The 25,521-nt window shown below is 41.2% G+C and overlaps 1 protein-coding gene across 7 annotated transcripts in view; it reads left to right on the top strand.

Annotated features, from left to right (window-relative positions):
• The window catches only part of LOC309710813 (pleckstrin homology domain-containing family A member 7-like), a 151,559-nt gene that overhangs the window by 12,831 nt on the left and 113,207 nt on the right, over positions 1-25,521 (top strand). The window contains exon 1 of one of the 7 annotated variants that reach the window (XM_082540601.1): positions 10,838-11,257. The exons of 5 other annotated variants lie outside the window; for them this stretch is intronic. In XM_082540601.1, coding sequence (XP_082396727.1) covers positions 11,106-11,257 — 152 coding nt within the window. In that variant the 5' untranslated portion in view covers positions 10,838-11,105. Of the gene's footprint in view, positions 1-10,837; positions 11,258-23,801; positions 24,052-25,521 lie in introns of those variants that run through there. One more of the 7 variants, XM_082540605.1, reaches the window with a different exon arrangement.

Genomic DNA, 25,521 nt, shown 5'->3' with positions numbered 1-25,521 from the left:
GTTCTTAAGTGAAAAAGAGGCTTTGTTTTCCTGTGGAGCCCTGGCTAAACCAAAGAATCAACAGTTCTCTGGCAGACAAATAAAGCCTGGAAGAGAAAGCTTTGACAACAGCAGATTTTGTTTTTAATTTTATTGTTATCATTGGTTGAGAGTGCTGAGCGATTTCTGCTTTTCTTCCTAGAACAGCAGGAAAGTTAAAGATTATTTCATGCAAATGTCAGCCCAAGGACAACATTTATATCTAATGTGGTCTTCACTGGCTTTTTTTTCTGTTCTTAATAGCATTCCCTATAGATATTTACTTCTAACACCTGCTTCTCTACAAAGGACTATTTCTTAACATGTGCCAGGATTATATTGGTTTTCTGACATGCTTTTGCCTCTCAGACTGTCATCTAACACACCTAATATAGACTTAATGTAAATTAGTAACTTCCCAAGGTGTCGAAAGGTAAATAATTCTCTCACCTGCTCTGGGCTTTAACTTATTTGCTTCTAAATAGCTAAAAGCTGTAGAGGTCACAGTGTTTTTTCTTTGGTATTTGACTAGAACAATGCCAGTTTTATGTATATGACAGTTTTAAGCAGCACTTAGTTCATTTTGACCATGCTCTTTTTTATGCATTAAAAAATCCCAAATCTCCCTGTGCAAGAATGTTGGCTCTGGAGTGGAGCAAATATTTGATGTTTGCTCGCCTCATAAGGTGGGAGAGATTTTTATAGGATGAGGATGTTTGTAGTGAATGACTTTGGAAACAAGATGAGTGCATTTTCATCAGAATTTAGAAGCCTTCCCATGAGATGGCATCTGCTCAGGCTGCTCCTATTACCTTTTCCTTTTCTTTCACGGTTTCCCCCAGGCTCTGCTTTTCACATACACGGTATGTGAAAAGCAGTAGCTTAGTAGATGTTTCAGTAGCTGATTTTGGTCAGTGTCTTACCTATTCTCTGTTTCTCTTACCTTCAGTTGCTCACCACTCTTTGTTATCAATGTGAGAATTGTGAAGAGTTATTTCAGTCCTGAAAGCCTTGCCAAGGGATCTAATACACTGCTTTTTGTCATGACTATAGTATAAAAAAGTAAATGTTCTGATAAGCAAGTCTTCACAGTATGGAAGCCCGTTTCCGCCACTAAAAAAAAAAAAAAAAGGATCCATAACTCAAAATTTCGAGTTATTATCTCGAAATTTCGACATATTAACTCAAAATTTTGAGAAAAGCAACTTGAAATTTCGAGTTAGCGCTGCCAATCAGTAATCTACGTGAATGACGTCATTTCCATGTTACCCGGAAGCTGAAGCCCTCAGCTACAAATGCTACAGCTAAGCTACCGGTATTACATCCAGTCGTGAATGCACAGATTGCTGAGTGTTTTCAGCCTGGCTTCACAAATGATGAAATCCCTGTGTTATTAGCTGAATCACATGGTGTTACTATCAGCAAACATACTTAAATTTGTTGGGATCCGTTTTTGAGTGCGCGGTCCTGCGCCATATGCTTCCGGGTAACAAGAAAGCGACCTCATTCACGTATATTTTTGATTGGCAGAGCTAACTCGAAATTTCGAGAAAAGTAACTCGAAATTTCGAGTTATATTTCTCGAAATTTCGAGAAAATAACTCGAAATTTCGAGAAAATAACTCGAAATTTCGAGTTATGGATACTAGCTTTTTTTTTTTTAGTGGCGGAAACGGGCTTCCATATCACAGAAGTCCACCTAATGAAAATACTTTTCTGGTATTGTTGTACGAATTCTATATAAATTGGATGAGTCAAGCATCCAGTCATCACTTATTCAGTATTGCTAATATTGCACCAGGTTTTGACAATTACGCCTCATTTCATTTTGGACATTTTTAGCTAATGCGCCCAAAAAAAACGATGAGCCATTCCCTTAAATTCTTCCTTCAACCAAGGTTTTAGGGACTGTGGGTGGAAAAATGCACCCGTCTAAATAATGTTTCTCAAATGATTCCAATTTAGTTATTTGAAGTAATTTGGTAACGAAAGCCTAAGTTATAATAAAGACGTTTCTGATCAAAAAAAGTAAGATCAAAAAATGAGATTTAAAACTTTGAACTGCAGATGGAGGTATCAATGAAAAGACACAAGATGAGTCAGTGTTTATATCTGACTCACTTTATTCATCCTGAAAACCCACAGAGATTCAGACAGCATCTCCACTGGCTAATGATTTGAAAAAAAGCTCTCTGTGTGTTTGTGTGCTTAATCACATTCTTTCACTGGTTCGTAATACTGGAGAAACTCTTAACTCTGACCAACTTGAAAGACTTCTTTGATCCTTTTAGACTCATTTTATACTTATTGCAACCTGCACTTTGATAAAAGTGTTTATGTCTTTGCACTCACAAAGCACTGTTTTCAAATGTCGGTGTTACAGGATGTTAAGTGTACATGACCTGCAAAGATGAGATTGACATATTACTTTGTGCAACACTGAATAAAGACAATAGCACATCAAAATTTAACAGATATTTGTGACCTTTAATTTGCATGTGTAACCCACATAAAAAGAGCTGCATCTATAACTAAGCCGAAATTTTAAATTCCAATTGGGAGCGTGCCCGTGAAGGCATCGCGACGCGTCACGCCGCGAGGTTGCACATGCCTGTTGTGACCAATCACATTCGCGAGGCACCGATATATGCCTTCCGGGTTGTCGCCTCGAAACGACGCGGGGGAGAGGCGTTAGCGGATGGAAGCAACAGTATTTTGATACTGCCGTGGGTAGATGCGTGGGGCTCGTATGTGACATCGCACGTAGTGAATGTGCAGGCTAGTGGTGCCCTGGAGAGACCACAGCGACACCACTACTTTGGATGGCGAGCTAGGCCCAACGAGCCAGAACCCCAGCTACAACTTCCTGCGGTCTGGTAGGAGGCTGCTGCGGCCTACACTCTCCCCTCTTGGTTTAGTCCCCTAAATCTCACTTCTGAGATTTCAGCTTTGGAATCTTAGTGCTGATCATCCTACTTCAAATTTCAACCTGTCTAGACTGTCATACGCGTTGGACTTATATCACTCATGAAATAAACTTTATGGACATTGTTGCCAGAGGTTGGACGAGGTTCCTGCACTGCCGTGCAGCGGATATTTTACAAGCTTGAATTGTTTTATTTTTTCCTTGTCTGCAGATTTTGTAAATATTGGTGTTTGGTAATTGCACTTTATTTTCACTATAAATAACAATTGTAATCACAATATCTGTGGTTGTACGTTTATTGTACTTCACTCACCTCCTAGAGCCGAATCTGATATCTTCTGAATTGGCCCAACTATTCATAACCAACTTAAATTATTTTAGCTTATGTACTTGCTACATAAGACAAATTAGTGGCGAGCCAGCCAGGAGCCACGCAGGTGACGGCGGACAGCTTCGAAATCTTGTGGATGGATTGGCCGGGCACGTTGCTTGAATGGTGTATTGTCATGGAGTGGAATATGATGTTTGACAGCTGATGTACATCCAAAATCCAAGTCATGATGCGAAAAGACCTCCGAGATGTCATTCAGCTTGCCTATGACTCGCGTCCTCCATTCAGGTGACAGTGGAGAATCACCAAAATCAAAGTTCAGGCTGGTGGTAGTGTTCCTGACTGGAAGATGGGTCACGCGATGTTCAGACAAGATGCAGTGGTAGGTTTCCAAATCCGCAATGACACTGTGAGGTGGAATGAAGGTATCTTGCTCCGACTCATTTGTAATAACCACAGGAACCTTGTATGGAGAAAGAGCTGGGAAGTTGATGAGACAACTGCTGACACACAACCCCCCAGGTAAGGTGGAAGCAGGATGCTGTAGGAGAACACTCTGGCTAAACAACGGGGTGGAAACTTTGGCAGAGCCCTGGATGACAATAGTGCGGCCGGCCGGAACACGCACTGGAGCTTTGCTTAGTAGCCTCACATTCCCAATGCTGCCATTCTCCTTCTGCTCGTGTGACAGCTGTAGTGTTTTCAACACCGCTCTGTACCCATGAGTGCTAGGCTGATAGCTCGGATGCTGGTTAAGATGCTGTTCATACAGGGGTTCCAGGGTGTTCATCCCAATTAGCACAGTAGCGGGGACGTCAGGGTGTACGTCCGGAACAACTAGAGCCAATGTTGTTACTTCATATTCTTCACCAACAAAATCTCTGGGGAACTTGACGGAAACCTCAATGTATCCAAGATATGGAATGGTTTGACCCGCAGCACCTTCCACCTGGAGAAGATCATGGAGTGGTTGAATTTGTTGGTCATGAAGATGATTGTTGTAAAAGGATACAGGTATTGTAGTAACCTGTGATCCTGTATCAAGCAGGCATTTCTGTGGATGGCCTGCTAGGGTCACCTCTGTTGTGCATCTTGACCCAACTAACCCATGAGGTAACATTGTAGTTGCCTTCGGACAAGTGTGTAGGTCTACACAGTGAACAATTTCCTCCTTGTTCCTTTCCTCCTTTGCGGGACAATGTGGGTCCTGCACAGTTCCTGTACGTCCCATTACAGAAACTGTATCTAGTTTAAATGTCCAGTTGATGAATTCCGCTTCTGCCATTTTGGTTTCCTTTCACTGAACTGTTTGCGTTTTGTATTGACCAATGCAGGATTGGGTCTGTTCTCACACTGTGGTCTAATGTGTCCATCTTCCCCACACCTGAAACAGAAACCAGGCTTGGGGTTAGGTGATATATTCCCCTGTGTATCCGTCCTTTGCTTCGGGTGCTGCTTTGGAACAGGAGTACAGGACTGGTGAGACTGGGAGGCAGTTAAGGCGGCAAGTTGCTTTTGTATCTCCGCCATCTGCTGGGTGAGAGTGGACAACGCAGCACAGACCCCCTTTTCTTCTTCTACTGCGAACTGAGCTTGAGCTGCAACTCTGTGTCTTGGTGTTCCCAAATGTTGCTTCATCCTCAGAGTTTTGCTAGCTTCTCTGTCTTCTTCAGTTCTTAATAGGAGTAACAGTTCTGCAAAAGAGGGTGGGTTGGATTTTCTCTGCTTCAGCTGGAGCTCAGAGATAAGGTTACTATCCCAACATCCCCTACAGAATTGGCTGAGCAGGTGCCTGTTCACTTCACTCTGCTTGACTCCTCCCCGCTTGACAGCTAAACTCAGGGCCACCTGAAGTCGCTGTAGGTAGCCGGATGGTTTCTCACCCGAGTTCTGCAGCGTGTCCATGAACTTCGCATAAAGTTCTTCCCCGTCCTGTACAATTCCATAAGCAGAATCAAGATGTTGAATATAAGTCTCTGCTGGTAGGTCGGGGTTAAGGTGCTTGATTATGTCCGCTGCAGGTGGTAAAAGACTATCAAGAATGTGTCTGGATCTTCGCAGTTCTGAAATGGCTGGATCCTTTAAGATGAGATCCACTCCAGAGCGCCATGTATCATAGTCCACCTCATGCTGTGGGTGTGGTAGTCTCCCAGAAAACATGCGCAGCTTATGGGATGAGCGTATGTTTACATCTTCGCTCTTTACTATATGCTCCACAACATACCTCTGTACTTCAGGTGGATTCAACTCAGCCGCAGACATACTGATAGAATGTCCTTCTGTTGTTGTAGGATGTAGGGCAGCTGAAGAAGTGACAGGGCTAGCCATGTTGTGGGTTTGTCGATCCGGAGTGGCAGCCATTTTGTGTTCAGATGCGGCAGTGCATTCCTGCTTGAGCCCTTCTGGTTTTCCTGGGCGCAGTTCTGAAACAGCTCCATTTATTTGGGTCATTAGTTCTTGGAGAACTTCAGCAAAATCCTGACCAGACAGTTTTGCTACTTGTTTTAAGTCAGCTAAATAAGTCTTAGTCTTTGTGCACCCGACAGTAGCCGCATAGATTTTAGACAAGCTTTTTATATGATATTCATTATTTAAGGGCTTAAATGTATACGGCAGAATCGGACCCAATAAATCAAAAGCAGACCCCGTTTTAAACTCAACAACGAGCATATTATTAAACTCAGAGCCGGGTGAGTTTATTGGCACGGAGCGTTCAATAGCACCATACTGGAGAAGAAAATCTTCAACCTCCTCAACCACATATGCGGGGACGCCACTGACCAACACCGCGTTTGGTATTTTAACACCTAATGACTCCAACAAGTCCATGTTCATAGTAATATGGTGAGATAGTGAGACTGAATGTACACAACAATATTATACTTGACACAACCTCCTGGCTGGCTCGCCACTAATTTGTCTTATGTAGCAAGTACATAAGCTAAAATAATTTAAGTTGGTTATGAATAGTTGGGCCAATTCAGAAGATATCAGATTCGGCTCTAGGAGGTGAGTGAAGTACAATAAACGTACAACCACAGATATTGTGATTACAATTGTTATTTATAGTGAAAATAAAGTGCAATTACCAAACACCAATATTTACAAAATCTGCAGACAAGGAAAAAATAAAACAATTCAAGCTTGTAAAATATCCGCTGCACGGCAGTGCAGGAACCTCGTCCAACCTCTGGCAACAATGTCCATAAAGTTTATTTCATGAGTGATATAAGTCCAACGCGTATGACAGTCTAGACAGGTTGAAATTTGAAGTAGGATGATCAGCACTAAGATTCCAAAGCTGAAATCTCAGAAGTGAGATTTAGGGGACTAAACCAAGAGGGGAGAGTGTAGGCCGCAGCAGCCTCCTACCAGACCGCAGGAAGTTGTAGCTGGGGTTCTGGCTCGTTGGGCCTAGCTCGCCATCCAAAGTAGTGGTGTCGCTGTGGTCTCTCCAGGGCACCACTAGCCTGCACATTCACTACGTGCGATGTCACATACGAGCCCCACGCATCTACCCACGGCGGTATCAAAATACTGTTGCTTCCATCCGCTAACGCCTCTCCCCCGCGTCGTTTCGAGGCGACAACCCGGAAGGCATATATCGGTGCCTCGCGAATGTGATTGGTCACAACAGGCATGTGCAACCTCGCGGCGTGACGCGTCGCGATGCCTTCACGGGCACGCTCCCAATTGGAATTTAAAATTTCGGCTTAGTTATAGATGCAGCTCTTTTTATGTGGGTTACACATGGTACACTTGTTTCTCTGCAGTTTCTTCTGGAATTACATTTTCACATTATGAATAAATTCCTTTGTATCAAACCATACCTAAAACTTATTTTAAATACCTTTGTAAAAGGTTGTTATCTTATGTGTATGGATGACCATATATGAAAACTGATTTATTTCCTTTGTATCTAATGAGCTTTAAATCATGAGAATAGTACAGCATCTACAGAAAAGAGACATGTATGTGCTGCTTTATATAGATTATAGAGATTAGAGGGATAACTGCCCAGCTCACTGTTTTTTACCCACTGGTTTTTAGTGTGGATTAAACAAGTGAAACCCAATATGTAAATTACTGGGCTTTAAATGTGGCAGTGATAGGCCCTCATCAAACTCACAGCATTTCAGGTTTTTGCTCTTAACTATAATTTATGCGTTTCCTCAACTCATTGTTGTGTCAAACAGACTCCACAATCCACATACTGGCACTTTCTTCAAGGAGTAGTTTTCCTGACAGTGCACCTTCAGTATTCTTAAGGGACTCTTCTCTTCTTTTCCTCTTCTTTTGTCTTTCTCTTTGGGAAAGACCTTAGTCTTTAGGGTCGTGTGTGTGTGTGTGTGTGTGTGTGTGTGTGTGTGTGTGTGTGTAACACCATCTTTGGAGTTGGTCTGAAAATGGATCTCTTGAATATTTAACCTTGCCCTGAGGCTGTGGTATTAATCCACAGACTCTTACAGAGAATCTGAGTACAGCACTGATCTGGCAGGCTGATATGTGCTTTATTGTGACATTTAATGGGAATATGATGGATAAGATGTAAAAACAAAGCAGGATGACAATTTGCACATAAAATTTCTGTGCAGCTTTTTGTGTGCTTTTCAATTCATACATATGCTGACAAACAGAGAAAGGGGTCTGGTATTGGATAAATAGCCACAGGCACCCAAAAAAGTTATTAAAATGATTAAGAGGCTTACAGCCGTAAAATGATTATGTGCATGTGAACAATTTTAAAATGACTGCTCCAAATGGTCCTCCATTTTAAAAGGGATTGCGATCCAAAACATGACTACACATTATAATACTTTTGGTAATTGCAGATCTTTTCTGAACTCTTAATGACAAAGTGTCCTGTTGTGATCATTTACAAAGTCCAGAATGTTCTGAACACACTTGACTTTTGACTGGTGCCTTTTTCATTTGTCTTAATCAGTGTGTAGGGGTACAAAGTTCAAAATGAGTTTGTTTTTTTTTCTATTATGAAAAGGAAATACAAAAAAAGAACCATTTAAACATTCATAAACTCACATACCATCTATTGAAATGTCAGCCACATCTGATTTCCTGCATGTTGAAAGATGAGAGTGCAGTTATGTCTGTCATGTCCCGCCACTGTACTCAACAGCTATTTTTCATATCAGAGAACATTAACCTCTTGCTGCTTCCCCTTTTGCACAGTCAATCTAAATTTTTATTTGAGCTTGGAAAATAAACTTTAACACTGTTAACAGTAGGGATGGGACTCCAGAACCGGTTCTTGTAGAAAACTGGTGTCTGGTAGTCTAGTTTGTTTGAATTGTTAGTCTGCCTGCGCATCGATCCAGCTTCTTGCGTTTGCGCTGCAGTCAGCTAATTTCAGTTGACGTGTCAGAGGAGGGAAATGGCGACGGAGTCTGTGGCATGGATATGGACGTTTATTTTTATTGCATAAAAGGATGAGATAAATGGTAAAGTGCAAATTGCATCCAGAAAACAAACGACTGCATTATTCTGGTAACACAGCTTCGGTTCTTTGCAAGCATCTGTACAGGCAGCATGCTAACGCTAAGCTAGCCAAGAACCCTTTTTCCTTTACATTACTTCATTTCGAGTAATGAAGTAATGTACTGCATTACTTTTAAGAAAGGTGTTCTGTGTAATATCTGTAATAATGATGTTTTAAAGTAACAACTCCAACAGTGATCACAACAAAGAGGGGAAATACCACAACAAACATGCCATCATGATCTTGGTTCGAGGGGTGGCTCAGTCTATGAAATCAACCATTCAATACCAATACCCTTAAACATACTATGCTTTGTCTAAATGAGACTGTAATTTATAGAATGAACAACAAGTTATGCTAAAGTCAGTATTTTAGCAGTCAGTATAAAACTATAAATTGAGGTCATATGCTAGTTTGTGTATTGATAATTTTCTATACACAATCTTTTTGCTGTTATACTTTGCAGACTCTAAGAAGAATGCAGCATCAGGGCATAATTTTTCATGTCTAGAGGCTACACCCATCTTCTATACAAAGTATATGGTTTGCTTTGTATCAGGTTGCGTTATTTTAAAAAGCAACTTAAAAAGACAGGGTCTTTGATTTGGTTACTTTCCTTTGGCTGTGTAGTACATCAGCCTTGGCTTTTTCTGTTACAGAGCTGCTTTGCCAATAGTAGACTTCATGAAATAAATCCTTTGATTTTACACTACCTGAATTTTAAGATGTGCTAATTATTGTTTACATCAGTGAAGTGTTCTTGGGCCTGTGGCCTTGAATGATTGTTGGAACCTCTCCTAATCCCAGGATCTTCATAAATTGAAGTCACCTTGGCTTTGCGTAACATTGATTTTTCCCTTCTTTTCCCTTGTATTTTTTTCTGCATCCTTTGATTTTTTTTTTTACCCCCCCATTAAATTTTTCTGTTTTGCCTGCTCCTGAAAATAGCAGGTGTGGAACACTAGCAAGCCACACTATGACGAACGATAGATAACGCAGTCATGGCAGTGAACAACAAGTCAACATGATCTCTCTTAGGCAGGTGATTCTAGGTGAGGAAACCAAAAAGCAACAATAATTTTTATGTCTTGACTGTATTTGCTTCTCTTACACATGCGAGTAACTTCCCTTATTTACTCGCATGTGTATTGATTTGCACGGCAGTGATCCAAGTAAAAGGCATTGTTGCTGTATTTGATAGAAATATTTTATTTATTTTTTTGTCATAATTTAATAAACAATAATGTCCATTATCTTTGAGTAAATAAACCCAGTTAACTAGGAAAGGTATTTTTTGTTACAACACTAAAAAGGATGTTGTTGGGGTGTTTGTAGGAGGGAGGATGAGTTTGAAGGACAGACATGTATTTTAAGAAGTTGTGGAAGAGAGGGGAATTGACTGCACAAAGAGTATTTTGTGGTTGTTTAACAGCTGTTTGATGAATTGCTACAAATATGTAGCAATATATATAAATACATTGTGAGCTAAAATTTTGGCACTCAATGGCATAGCAAAGCAGATCTATTGTCCATAAAAAGAAACGGCAAAAGATCCTCAGCTTTTAGAGTCTGAAAGTGGCCAATAAAGGACAAGAAAGATGTGTTGTTGTTTTTAAAAAAAAGGCAGAATTCTAATACCTTGTACTCAACACAGACTAGAAAGAGTCTGTTTTTATTTTCTCTAAAGGTCTACAGAAGATTGTGCTATAATAAACTTCAGACATGGGAAAAAAATGCATGAAATGTAGAGCCTACAAATGGAAACATGGAGCCAAATCTTATTGCAACTGTTGAATTTCTCCGCATGAGAAGCCCACACATCGCTGCAGCGTAGGACTGACTTGTCTCACTCTTTTCTACATGACTGTTGTCTATGAAGAAAAAGCAAAGCTCGGGACTGGAAAGTGTGGGGCGCCCATCTGTGTTCCTCACTGAGCAAACGAGGACAGACACAAAGGAGGGATTGAAGGCCTCAGATGGAAACAGTGAGAGAGAGTAACAACAAGATGCTTGATACAATGTTGTGGCCCTTAAAGTCTGGCTAGCTGTGGGAGACAGTAACACTTCTGTCAGAATAAGGAGGAGGGCAAAGTTGCCTGGGGCAGGCCACCAAAACATTTGTAATGTAGCCTGGAGAGAGAAATCATCTGACGCGTACTAGGGTGGTCAGAAATGGGGAGTGGACAGAGAGAGGACTGGTGACACTGGACAGGACAATAGGAGTAAGATGCTTACAGCTGGCATGGTGGGAAGCAAATCAGGAACCCGTAGGAGATACCAGTAAGAGTTGAACCACCTAGTCATTAAACAAAGAAGTGTTTTGCTGTCGAAGGATGGGTGCCTGCTGCAGTCGTGACCCCACACGGGAGATCGGTCAAGAGCTGGTTCCTATCAAACGTCACGCCGTCTGGCCAAGGGCAGCCAAGGTAGTCACTAACCTCGATGACCATGAATTCTCCACGTGGGATCTCACGTGTCACACAAGGTAAGCCTTCGTACATTATTGTTTCTCAACACACCAGAGTGAGGCACTGACCTCTGCAGAGGTGCTGTTACTGTGGTCCCATATTAAAGTTCTTTCTTGTGCCAGTTTTTTTTTTTTTTTTTTTTTTGCTATTCCTCAGGAACATGAAGTGCATTATAGCTCATTAACGTCTTTGTTTCTGGAAAACAACAGTTCCCTTCGGTACAGTATATTGCCCTGCTGGCACATAATGAAACACGTTGAGTGTGGTGGTGGTTGTCAGTTTTATGGGATTGTAATGTTATACAAGAGGCATAAAAGAAGGCACAGACGCACTGAACAAGTTGTGGGTGTGTCTACTGGCAAGCTTTAATGTGGCTTCAAACTGACAAACAGCTGAAGATGCACACAATGCTGCATGAGTGTAGTCATAACGCAAAAGTTGTTGCTGTGTCTGGCGTGACAGTGTTTTACTGTATGCACACAAACAGACAGATCGTCAGCTGAATGTTAACATAAGATTAATTCAGCTTAAGGTGTGTGAGAGCTTTAGTGGGATACTCAGCACTTTCCTTACTCTCAGTCAGCTGGTAGATCATAAAGAGGCCTTGGCACAAGGACAAGGCTGAGGAAACAAGGATGACATGGGAGGGTGATTTGTCCTAGAGATCATTGACTGTATCTTTATTAATCTCCCATTGTCTTTCACATACCTAAATCAAGACAGAACCTGTCACCAGTTTGGCAAAAAACCAAGGAGGGTGTTGGCTAAATCTGCTTTTCAATGGGAAAGAAATGCCTTCAGTTAAAAATGGAGTTGTGCTTTACAGCGTAGCAGCTAGAAAAGAAGATATGAAAAGTAGAATTTAAACATGCTACGATGTATTCACTAGTCAAAATACAGATTTCTGGATTCAAGTCAAGTCAGCAGTAAATTGAGTAAATAATGTCCAGTGTAAACACTGGAGTGCCTATAGACACGCAAAAGAAAAATGAATGAATAAAATGAAACTGGGGTTTTAATTTAAAACTTTGAGGTTAGTGGAGAAGACATCACCCTATCTTTAAAGCTGGAATAAAATTCAACATTATAAGGTTCATCAAGTTATAGTTTAAGCCATCTGTGAAGTTTTCAAGCTGTTTTTTACATTTTAAATCCAGCTTGCAATACCATGAAACACAGAAACAAACATCTTGTGTAGAAGAGGGAGAAAGTTGCCTCATTTTATCCTGGAGGCATTCAGAAGATGAACCTACCCACAGAAACCCAGAGCATAACCAACAAGAAGTGCACAAGACCAAATACTTGTATATGAAGGATTCATATAAGCTCTAGAAATGCTGTAAACCTTCCACCCTAACCATATGGTAATGGGGGCAACTCTTAAAATTGCCAAAAACAGATAAATAAATACACGTGTAGACATTTGAGAAAGTGGCCATAGTGATCACTTGATTTATGTTTGTTGTCTTAGTTGCTAGATTCAGGTCCTAATCAGTATAGCATGATGATAATTTATGGTCCAGTTTCAAGTAAACAGACAAAGCAGTGTATGGTTTAGAGGGTTATTACACTGCGACTGACAAATGTCCACAATGGAACCAGTGTATGACATTGTCCATATTTTATAGAAAAAATATAGAAATATTTAGGGAAAACTCTTTATAGAACTACAAAAGTGCTTTACATCAGCTATCTGCCAGGCGCTGTTCTTTAATTCTCTGATTTCGTAGTTAAAATGTACAAATATGAAATATCCGTGCATATATGGAAATCAGCAGCACTCAGTGTATTATCAGTCAGCCACAGCTGACAGCACAGAACATGAGTGTTTCGTGTTTGACATTGGAAACACTTTGTTCTCTGTGTGTTTCTCCCTGCACTGGTAGTGGGAGTAGCTCTCTGGAGGCATCTAATGCTTTTAGCTTTAATGTCTGTTATGGGTGGAGAGCTGTTGCTTTTGTATCTGGAGATGTAGTCAATTATTCAGGAGGAGGATTTAGTTACTAAATGCTCTCTTAAGGTGACACATTTAATTATCACTAAAAACAACTAATAATGGGAAGGACTTGCTTTACTATTTCTCCCATTCTCCACACCTTTAAAAAAGGTCTCTGACTCACTCGCTGTATTAATATTGATCCAATCATGAGAGTAATGGCAAGCGGCTGCCACCAAGTTTCCCTGAAGAGTTTAGCCTGGTTAGATGTCAGATTTGTTTGTGTACCCACTCCAAGGACTGAACAAAGTCCCTTCTGTAGTTTGTTTCAAGGATGGTGGTGGTGAGATCCTTTGGTAGATAAAGACTGAAGAGATTAAAGAGTAATAAAAAGATGACTCAACAGTTTAAAAAAAAGAAAAGAAAAGACGGTTCAGAGTTTGTGGAATAATGGATGTGTTTCAGACTTACTTAAAAATTAGTAGAGTACATATATATTTTTATCCCGCTTTAAAAGGTTATCAATTTATCTTTTAGATATTTGTACCAGCTCTGTCTCGCTGTGGCTTTTTCAGTTATGATAGAAAGAAAAGTGCTGATGGTTTTGTTATTGCTAATGCTTGATGCTGAAATATCTTAACAGCTGTCAGATGAATTGCCTTGAAATTTTATACAGGCATCAGATGTCTGAATGACATTCCCATTAGCCCCAATGTTTTCTTTTTTCTGCTTTTTTCTACAAATGCTAGCAAGCTAAAATACATCAATATGAAACCATTTTATATCTATATTTTTATGCCTCTGAGCCAGCAACAGCTGTATATAGAGGAAATATATTAGGTTGTCCTTCCATTTCTCATTAACATGATATCCAGGTTGCACACTGTAAATTTTATTTTTGAGTGTATATACACGTTTAACTTTCAACATTTTAATAGTAATCAGTAATAAATGCATAGGAAATATCAGAAAACTTTACATTAGCTGACTCGCAATCAACCATATAAGCCCGATAACTCTAGAACTGTATACCTCTTCTTTGTTAACTCTCCACGAAATCCAGTTTCCAAAGGCACCCCTGAAAATGTATTGAATTTATTCCTCCTATGTCAAAAAAATCTAAGTTCCTGTTTAGTAGTCACTCATCATTAATAACTTGAGTTAGAGTAAACGTTATGATGTAACAAACTATGACAATTGGAAACCAACTTAATTAATATTAAAACAAGTTTCAAGACACAGTCTTCAGATCCCCGTATTCATCCATTATTAGCTTCCTTGTGAAAGGGTAGCAGTCTCATGAATGCAGGCTTTTGCTTCTTTTGGTATACCAAAAATCTGTGCTCTGTCTTTGTGGGTCTTTAGTAGTGTAGTAGGGATGAGAATGCTGCATGACATTGAGCTTCCATCTGAGATTTGTGCTTTTTGTGCACTCCTGCCACCATGATGAGGTAGAAATATGCTGGTTGACCCCTGCAGAGAATTTGTTTTTCCAGCTCTGGCTGCTCTTAACACAGCCACATTGTCTTTGTTTTTCAAAATCTCAATCCTTGTCCATGGGGCTGCATTGGGCTCTTGTTTCTGTCCAAACAACTGGCTATTCATATTATAAAGTTATATTTTGTAAGACTCAGCAACTTCGAAGTCCTTTTTTTAAAGAAGCTGAAATCTCAATTTTCTTACTCTGGTATGTTAACCAGCCTCTAGCACTTAGTTCTAATATTTCTATATATATATTTATATTTCTATATATATGATTGCTTTTGATTGCAGACTCTTTATGCAAACTTTTGGACAATAAAAAGTCCTCATGGCTTGTGTGTCACAATCAGTAGAGGTGCTCTTACTATGGGCCACTTTATTCTCAGGCAGTATTTCTGCTCTGCATCTACTTTGACCCTGTACCTGAAAATATTTTGCAACTTTATAGATGAACTTTATGGTTTGAAAACCTCTATAATTAGCAACATTGAAGTATCTGTCTGCTTCTCTATGCTCTAAACTATTGACCTTCACAGTATGACTCTGTGACATTTCCAAACAATGGGAAGGCAATGGCAGAAAGTTTAGCAAGTTGACAATTTACCCATTTCTTTTCTTTTTCTTTTTTAAGGCTTAGTTTAGCCTTTGTTCATGCATAACTTTCCACACTCTGTCTTACAAAATTGCATTTTGAATGCCTCATTTAAACCACCACCATATATTACACAGGTTCATTATAGCGAACACTGAGTGGTGGTTAAAAGAGAACACCTTATGCTAGCTGTATTTTAATGAACAGAGAATAAAACAATTGTTTTAGATACCTTTGATTTGCCAACATATGGTTATACATTTTTTTATATAATATATAAAAAGTCCCCATCTAACCCCTGTGGGTGGTCTTTATCCTTCAAGCTTGGGTAGTCTACCAGAGGCCTGGGAGCTTGAGGGTTCTGTGCAGAACGACTGCGCTCATTTGGACAAAGATCTTGGATGTTGATCCTGTGATCTACTGGAACCACTGTTCTAGCTTGGGGGTCACTGAGTGCTCCGAACACCACTGGGACAACTGTTGCCTTCATCCTCCACATCTTCTCCTCTCTCAGGCTTTGGTACTTCTCTTGCTTCCTGATGTTGATATCACTCGGTGTAGCTACATCTATCACTGCGCTGTCTTCCTCTGCTTGTCCATCACTACTATCTCCAGTTTTTCTTTATCTGAAAGTCGCACAGGATCTTAGCTCAACCACCCACCCATTTTGACCTCGGGACTTCTAGGGCATACTCGGCACACATGTTCCTGTATATTATGCCGGCCACTTGGTTATGGCGTTTTTGCACCTGGCTGTCATGTGCTGAATTGTCTCAGGAGCATCTTTCTGCAGCCTGCACCTGGGGTCTTGCCTCGAGTGTAGACTCCTGCCTCTATGAATCTTGTACTTACGGCTTGTTCCTGCCATGATTAGTGCTGACTTTCAGTCCAGCTTTGTCTGGTCAGTGGTAGGATTTCTGGATGTCAGTCACTTCTTCTGTCTGCTGGTGGTACATACCACACATGGGCCTGGGTCCATGATGGTTCCTTCTTAATTCAGGTGATGTCCAAGCCAGTATGGCTTAAGCTATCTCTCTCTTGCTCATATCTAAGGTAGGCTTGGTTAACATGGGGAGGTCTATCTTAGAGACTCTTACTAGATACAGATACAGACAAGTTTAGAAGTTCCAAAGTTGTGTAGTAAACTGAACTTCAAGGGATGACCTTGAATATCCCTTTGTGTCACCATTGTTAGTAATTTTTAAAAACTTTTTTTTTAATAATTATTAGTCCTTTATTTCTCCGGGTTAAAAAAAAAAAAAAAAATCATTGAGATTAAAAATCTCGTTTCCAAGAGAGACCTGGCATCATGGCAGCAAAAGTCATGCCAGGTCTCTGTGATTGTCAGACAGTGAGCTTTTCTTCTACTCTTGGCACTAACTGGCTTTTACTTACAAGACTCTTTGAAGGCTAACTGAACTGAGTCATGTTTGGGTGAGGAGACTCAGTGAGGGACTGGTCATTACCATTTCAGTCAGAAGTCAAAGTGATTGAGTCCAGATCAAAAATTAGGATAAAAGACAATAAAGTACATGCAATATGATATCTTCTGTGTTCGGAGGCAAAGTTAATAGGCTGCAATTTATATCAATTTGAAATGCGCCTATCTTAAGCAGATCCAATGCACTGTAGGGCATGATTTCCAGTTAGCACTGCAGAGTCAATATGCATTGTGAGAACTAATGAATCTTTATTTTTTATTTGTCTCTATTGCCCTACAGAAAAAATATTCAGCATGCAATCACTGAGAAGCAGCTGGAGGGATCCTAATTTAGAAAGCTTGATTTAAATGTCTATTTCTTGTTGTTGTTGTTTTTTTTTTTTTTTTTTTTTTCCAGAAATAAAAGCAAGCATTACATAAAATTTATAAATTGATTTGTATGTCAGTAAATGTAAAGTATTTGAGTCGCATGCAAAGCATGACTTGGTATTTGGAGACTTTATTACTTTCTTCAGTGGAGAAACCCTTTTTGGGAAGTACGGCAGTAAGATGTTTCTTGTAGTTTGCAGGAGAGTGTGAGGGAGGGATTTTGGCCGACTCATCTTTACAGAATTTTGTCCCTGAGGTCCTTTGACAGCTCTTTGGTCTTGCCCACGGTGGTGGAGAGGTTGGAATGGAAGAAATGGACTTTGTGGACAGGTGCGCTTTATACACATTTCAAGTTGAAATTAGGAGTCTCTGTGATTGATTGGTTTGTTGGTTGTGTCAAATTCCAATCTGTGGGAGCAGGGATTCTGGCGGGGTTGTAGGGGACAAGATTTTTATTTCATTAACGACATGCAAATCAATTCATAACTTTTATATAATATGTTTTTTGTTTTTTTTTGTTTTTCCTGGATTTTTGGTTGTTGTTCTGTCTCTCTCCATTAAAATGATATGGTATCATTCTTGGCTGGAAGCAGTGCTTAAACAATGGAAAAAAACACAAACTTTGTCCAAAAACCTCTCATGTTGAACTGTTTTCCACTTTTTCTTTGGTCATTTTAGCCTTTTTGGCCAGGGTGAAGGGAGTATCTGCCATCAAACAAGAAGACAGCCGCATGTAGCTATGATGATGTCTGCTAGTTCACCTTACATGCATTTAATGTAATAACGTGGTTAGCCTACTCAACGTAAATTACACACGAACAACATTAAGCTACTGACCCAGAGAAGAACGGCTGCTGCTGCATCATCATCTGTCATCATTTCTGCTACACTGGCAGGGCTAGGGGCCAGGACTCTAATCTTCGGGTTTTTGGGGGATGTTGCTAACTCCGGGTCCGATAGCAGACAACCCACCCGCAGTAGATGTGCACGGTGTGAGGTCTCACAGCAAGCTATCAAATACGGCGCATTTCTCGGCTTGTGCGCTGCTTTTCGGTCTGGTTACTATCGTTTATGATACCGGTACCCATCCCTACCCACTACCCTAAACTGGATAGGCGATTAAGAAAATGGATGGCTTTTTTTCATAAACTTGGTGCCCAGTTTTAACATAATGTGATCGAAACAGTACCACATTCTTTATGTGTGTTCAAAGGTGGTATGATCAGGTTTTTCTATGTCATCCATTGCATGCTAAATGTTATTATCAGCACCATACAATCTTTGAAATTTTCATATGAGGATCATTTTAGTGTTGTTATACTGAACTGATGGTGGATGTAGTCTGATGATACTGATCTTATGATTAGCATTATATGCTGCCCAGTTAGTGGTCAGCACACAGATTATTTTCAGAGGAGAGAAAGAGGATCAAGACCTTTTTAAAGTTTTTGTACTGTGTTACTCAAGTGTATGTTTTGAAAAGCCTAAAAGAAAAGTGTTTTTTGGAATTGCAAGAAGGAATTGTACCAGCTTCTCTGTATAGCTGCAAAAACTGCTTGACATGGATATCTTTGAAGACTGAGAATGAGCTTATGTGCTTTGATCTACAAGGAGGGCAGTCATGCTGCTTCTTTCCTTTGTGTATTAAATTCTCACTGAATAAAGAGAAGGGTGTGGGGTTTTTTTTGTGTATGAATCATGTACTTTATGTTGAAGTGGATAAGTATGACGCACATGAGACTGCTGTTGTGCCGGAGGCTTGCTGATGTCCATATTTAATAACCTTTACCTTTTCACACACATTCTGTTTTTACATTTGCAAGAACATTAATACAAGCATTCTGTAAATGTTATTACTAATATGATGCTTTCTGTATTGTCTTTCTCTGCATTACTGTATCAGAATCCCATTATTGTCAACATAATGTTACAATTTGTTTGTCATGCATGACATGCATATTTCTAGGCTTTTATATTGTGAGAATTTTAGAAGGTTTTAGTTCTGGCATTCAGAAATAACCCAGTAACACTGGATTATTAGGCTAATGGAATCAGACAAGCTTTAAAAATAGCTAAATAGTTCCTGCAGTAGACAGCAATGTGGAAGAGTCCAAAAGAAGCCAGTATTTGAAATTGGAGCCTCCCCTACAGCTGTCCCCTCGTTTTCTGTGCTTAGCCTTAAACCCATTTTACATCGTGGGCTAGATACAGCCCAGTTTGATCTGAAGACCAGTGAAACTCCATGCATAAAATGACAAGAAGTCATGATGGTTTATTGTTTATTAATATAAGCAGACTATCCTGTAACTATAAAATATATATATATTTTTAAATTGACACTATTAGTAAGTCCAGAGTTAGTCTCTCATGAAAACACAGTTAAAGGTTCTAAATCTATACATTTCTTCACATTTTCTTAAGCTGTCCAGTGGGCTGGATTTGAGTCTTCACAGGGCAGATTCTGGCTGCTGGGCCTTACATTTGAGACTCCTCCCCCAAACTAAAGATCCATCATGTTTTTTTGAGGGTTTTTTTTTTTTCCAAATGTCCCACACAAACATTGAGCTGTCATGCAAGGCTTTAAGAAGCGTGCAAAACAAAATTTGATTTTTTCTTTCTTTGTTGCCTCCCACATACTGCCAGTAGTAGTTGTACTTAACTTAACAGGTCATTATACAATTTATTTATTACATTTTGTTGACTTTGTTTTTCCTTTCCTGTCCAAATTCAACACTAGTTGAATATACTAGTTCACTAGTATAATCCACGTTATTTTAGATTTTTTTTTTCTCGATTTATTAAACTATGTTGATGAATTTCGACACATCGACACTACATGAATTTAGACTAAACCAGAGCACCATTTAACTTTGAATCTCTTCCTGGTTTAACACCAAGTAGGGCTGGGCTATGTCATACCATTCACAGTAATACCAGTGTAATTTTGGGCAACGATAGGAAAATGAAATATTGCGATAGAATATGGGTAAAACGCGCATGAGCAGTGCCTATGTTTACTAGGGGTGCAATGATACACAAAATTCACGGTTCGGTTCGATACTTTGGTGTCACGGTTCGATATTTTTTCGATACAAAAAAAATGTTCATGCCTTTTTAATTTGTCATTTATTAAAATTATAAATATATATTTTAACTCAAAAGTACAGTTTTTAAATTTAATGTTGCTGAAACAAAAGTAATTTAAAAAATAAATATATCTCAGGGCTCTCAAAATTTCAAAATCCCTGGTAGCCCTTCGGGCAGGGACTCTTCAGTTTTTGGTAGCCCAAAGTAAATGTAAGTAGCCCGAATAAAAAAGAGAGCAATTTTTTGATTGATGTTTTGTTTCCTGTTTTGTTTCCTTTACAATATTATACATTAAAGTATAATATTGTAAAGGAAACAAAACATTAATCAAAAAATTGTTGAAAAACAAATTACAACATTGTATAAAAATTACAATCATCAACTCAAATACTTGGTTCTAATTGAACAGAAATTTCTATGAACTTGTAAGAACTGTGTAGGACATGAATCCGTCTGTGTCAGATCCTGAATTTGAAATTTCCGCTGAAGTCACGGGTAAGAGGCAAGTGGAACCAAGATCTAGGCCATTTGCTTTTTGAAGTTTGCAAAGACTGCTAAATTTTGCCAATGGTGGTTCACTCTTTGCAACATAGTACACTGTTCTAAACAGATTTTTCAGGTTTATTTTTCGTATGTTATTTGCAATTGGTGTTTGTTCTGGGAAAGATATTGCAGACTGAGCAATAATGCATTTCTTGCATTTCTCATGGGTTCTAATGGGGGCCTTTCTTAAAATGACTGGTCCCAGTAACAAAGGCGCTTGTCGACTCAGAAATCGAGAGAAAACCAACAACACACCCGGCAGAACATTATGTTATTTACACGGGTGCACATAAGTGGTCCGCATGTGCGCATTCGCTGTCAAAATAAAAGACGCGCACCAGATAAGAAGTTGCAACGCGCGTTTGCGTCCATATAAAAAGCACTGTTTTTGTCCGCTAGAGTGGGATTTTCACGGCACATTCCACACCACATCTCTGTGCGTTCATCATTTGTTTGAAGCCAGCTCACCTCCTGCAACCACTTTTCCGAGAATACGTGCTTCTTTTGTGGTTCGGACTCCTTCTGACATTTCTTTGGAGGTAGAGGAACACCAAAGTAATTGCTTAAAGGAGCTTCTTCGACATCTTTAAGAGTTTTAAACAAATGTCTGTCCTCCTCCAGAAAATCTTATGTATGCAAACACGCGTTGCAACTTCATATCTTGTGCGCGTTTTTGTTTTTGACAGCGAATGCGCACATGCGGACCACTTATGTGCACCCGTGTAAATAACATAATGTTCTGCCGGGTGTTCTGCTAGCGGAGTTGACCTGTATAGTAAGCTGTTGCCGGCTACGAGTCAGTTACGGAACCTTCAAGTAACTACCAGAGGTTTCCTTACTACGGTTCGGGGCCGCGGATCTGGCGCGGTAACACCTGTATCTGATTGAGGAATCGCTCATCTTTGGAAAAGAGTTTATTACAGAGAAATGGCTCTTTCCAAAATAAAAGCTATACTATACGCTTCTTCTGGGCTATATTCTCAGCAGCATATTGTAGCGGGTCAGGGCTGTTCGGGGTTCTGTTTGTACAGTTATGTTTTGTTTATGTTGCCATAGTGACGGGTGACGCCCTCTCGCTGCGACGGTGTGTCCTTCCGGGGTCAGAGGGCGCCCTGTGTGTTGTTGTTGCTGTGCGGTTGCCGCGCTGAGCAGTTAATAATAATAATAATAATAATAATAATAATGGATTGGATTTATATAGCGCTTTTCTAGGCACCCAAAGCGCTTTACAATACCACTATTCATTCACTCTCACATTCATACACTGGTGGAGGCAAGCTACAGTTGTAGCCACAGCTGACCTGGGGCAGACTGACAGAAGCCAGGCTGCCATATCGCGCCATCGGCCCCTCTGGGTAAAGTGTCTTGCCCAAGGACACTTGGGCCCAAGGACACTTGTCCTGGACACAACGACCAGGACAGAGAGCCCAGGGATCGAACCGGCGACCTTCCGGTTACAGATACGCTTCCCAACACTGCCGCTAGCTAACCCTGAGCCACGGTCAACCCGTGGCTCAGGGTTAGCTAGCGGCAGTGTTCTTCTGCAGATGTCAATAAACGGCTGTGCTCCCTGACTAGCTCACGGGAAGCAAGACCAAACGACACCTCCGTCTCCTCGTTGTCTGAGCTCGCCACATTGGTGTCAGAAGTGGGATGATGGTGGCACCCCATGTTCTGACCCGAGTGACTTTTCCCCCGCCGGTCGTGACCGGCCGGTGCGCCAAAAGAAGGCACCTGGACATTTGCAAAGTGAAAGCAAAAAACAAGCGCAAATTCAAACGCGATTTGAATATGTCACATATTGACAGTGGCTCACCGATGCCAATGACATAATTACCCAGCTACATTTCCGAAAGAATGCAAAAGCATTGACATATATTTTTCCTTCCTATGATAGCCCGACGGGCAGGGCAGAGATAGATTTTGGTAACCCGACTGGAAAAATCGCTAGCCCCGGGACGTCGGGCTAGCGATTTTGCAAGCCCTGTGTTACAGGCATGGCCCTTTAAGGATGAAGCCTGATGGGAAATGTATTCGGGATGTGTGTAGCGGGACTGCCTGGTGTGTGTGAAGAGAGAGAGCGGAGAAGGGGAAAAAGTAACGGTTAGCTACAGAAGAGACGAAAAGAAAATAAATAAAAGGAATATAATAACTCCCTCGACAGCCAGAGTTGTGTCGGCGATGCTCGCTGTGAGTAAACTGTTTCAGCCCACTGTATGCGGTGTTCGTGCCTTAGAGAAGAAATAAAGTTCGGTGAAGCAGTTTCCTACGCCTCCTTCGATCTTTTTGCTAGCGGAGTTGACCTGTATAGTAAGCTGTTGCCGGCTACGAGTCAGTTACGGAACCTTCAAGTAACTGCCAGAGGTTTCCTTACTACGGTCGGGGCCGCGGATCTGGCGCGGTAACACCTGTATCTGATTGAGGAATCGCTCATCTTTGGAAAAGAGAGTTTATTACAGAGAAATGGCTCTTTCCAAAATAAAAGCTATACTATACGCTTCTTCTGGGCTATATTCTCAGCAGCATATTGTAGCGGGTCAGGGCTGTTCGGGGTTCTGTTTGTACAGTTATGTTTTGTTTATGTTGCCATAGTGACGGGTGACGCCCTCTCGCTGCGACGGTGTGTCCTTCCGGGGTCAGAGGGCGCTCTGTGTGTTGTTGTTGTTGCTGTGCGGTTGCCGCGCTGAGCAGTTAGCTAGCGGCAGTGTTCTTCTGCAGATGTCAATAAACGGCTGTGCTCCCTGGCTAGCTCACGGGAAGCAAGACCAAACGACACCTCCGTCTCCTCGTTGTCTGAGCTCGCCACATTGGTGTCAGAAGTGGGATGATGGTGGCACCCCATGTTCTGACCCGAGTGACTTTTCCCCCGCCGGTCGTGACCGGCCGGTGCGCCAAAAGAAGGCACCTGGACATTTGCAAAGTGAAAGCAAAAAACAAGCGCAAATTCAAACGCGATTTGAATATGTCACATATTGACAGTGGCTCACCGATGCCAATGACATAATTACCCAGCTACATTTCCGAAAGAATGCAAAAGCATTGACATATATTTTTCCTTCCTATGATAGCCCGACGGGCAGGGCAGAGATAGATTTTGGTAACCCGACTGGAAAAATCGCTAGCCCCGGGACGTCGGGCTAGCGATTTTGCAAGCCCTGTGTTACAGGCATGGCCCTTTAAGGATGAAGCCTGATGGGAAATGTATTCGGGATGTGTGTAGCGGGACTGCCTGGTGTGTGTGAAGAGAGAGAGCGGAGAAGGGGAAAAAGTAACGGTTAGCTACAGAAGAGACGAAAAGAAAATAAATAAAAGGAATATAATAACTCCCTCGACAGCCAGAGTTGTGTCGGCGATGCTCGCTGTGAGTAAACTGTTTCAGCCCACTGTATGCGGTGTTCGTGCCTTAGAGAAGAAATAAAGTTCGGTGAAGCAGTTTCCTACGCCTCCTTCGATCTTTTTGCTAGCGGAGTTGACCTGTATAGTAAGCTGTTGCCGGCTACGAGTCAGTTACGGAACCTTCAAGTAACTGCCAGAGGTTTCCTTACTACGGTCGGGGCCGCGGATCTGGCGCGGTAACACCTGTATCTGATTGAGGAATCGCTCATCTTTGGAAAAGAGAGTTTATTACAGAGAAATGGCTCTTTCCAAAATAAAAGCTATACTATACGCTTCTTCTGGGCTATATTCTCAGCAGCATATTGTAGCGGGTCAGGGCTGTTCGGGGTTCTGTTTGTACAGTTATGGTTTGTTTATGTTGCCATAGTGACGGGTGACGCCCTCTCGCTGCGACGGTGTGTCCTTCCGGGGTCAGAGGGCGCCCTGTGTGTTGTTGTTGTTGTTGTTGTTGTTGTGCGGTTGCGCGCTGAGCAGTTAGCTAGCGGCAGTGTTCTTCTGCAGATGTCAATAAACGGCTGTGCTCCCTGGCTAGCTCACGGAAACAAGACCAAACGATACCTCCGTCTCCTCATTGTCTGAGCTCGCCACAATATTAAACATATCAGGTCCCCATAAGGAGAATCATGTGCTAACGGCTGTCTAAATGACTCGGGTAAAGTTTGTAGCATGCATGCTTGTTGTTTTTGTCTGCTTCCACTTGTCTTTGCACTAGGATGATGTGCAGTCATATTCGTTGTGTTCCCACTAGTGCTGTCAGCGTTAATCTCGTTGAAATGACGTTAACGCCACAACACGGCAAATCTCTACGTGGGGCTAGACGGCCAACACGTTAACGAGCTAACTGCGCTAACACACTAGTTCCCACCCATGTAATTGAGCATTGCGTGGCACATCCAACATACTGTTTTACTTTAGTCCATGACGCGCTTACCTTCAGGGTCATACGTCACATGAAAACCAAAATAATTCCAAACGCCAGATCTGAATGAGGGTGGGGGAGATTCAATTTGCCATGTTGCAAGGAGAGCTTAACTTCTGTCTCGCTAGCTTGCCCTGCGCTCTTCCTTCTGACGATGCTGTCTGTGTTAACGCTCAGTGGATCTGCGCTCGACAGTGCAGCCTAGGCGGAGTAGTCGAACGCAGATTCACTGAGCGCTCAACACAGACAGCATCATCAGAAGGAAAGTTGATAAAATAAATTACAAATTTTGTATTGTTCGATACATATGCGTACCGAACCGAAAGCACTGTATCGAACGGTTCAATATCGATACGAGTATCGTTGCACCCCTAATGTTTACATATGCACATGGCGGCGACGCAGAATAAGAAGGACGAAAGCGGTTCGTTGAATGTAACGGATGAACCAGAACTGGTTTGTAAAAATGGTTCAACTTCAGTGGTGTGGCACTGGTTTAGCTTTCGTCCGTCAGAT

Source organism: Aulonocara stuartgranti, assembly GCF_965226115.1.
Source record: "Aulonocara stuartgranti genome assembly, chromosome: 7".
NCBI classification, from domain to species: Eukaryota; Metazoa; Chordata; class Actinopteri; order Cichliformes; family Cichlidae; genus Aulonocara; species Aulonocara stuartgranti.
The sequence above is the reverse complement of the archived record's forward strand: the minus strand, read 5'-3'. Positions and strand labels throughout refer to the sequence as shown.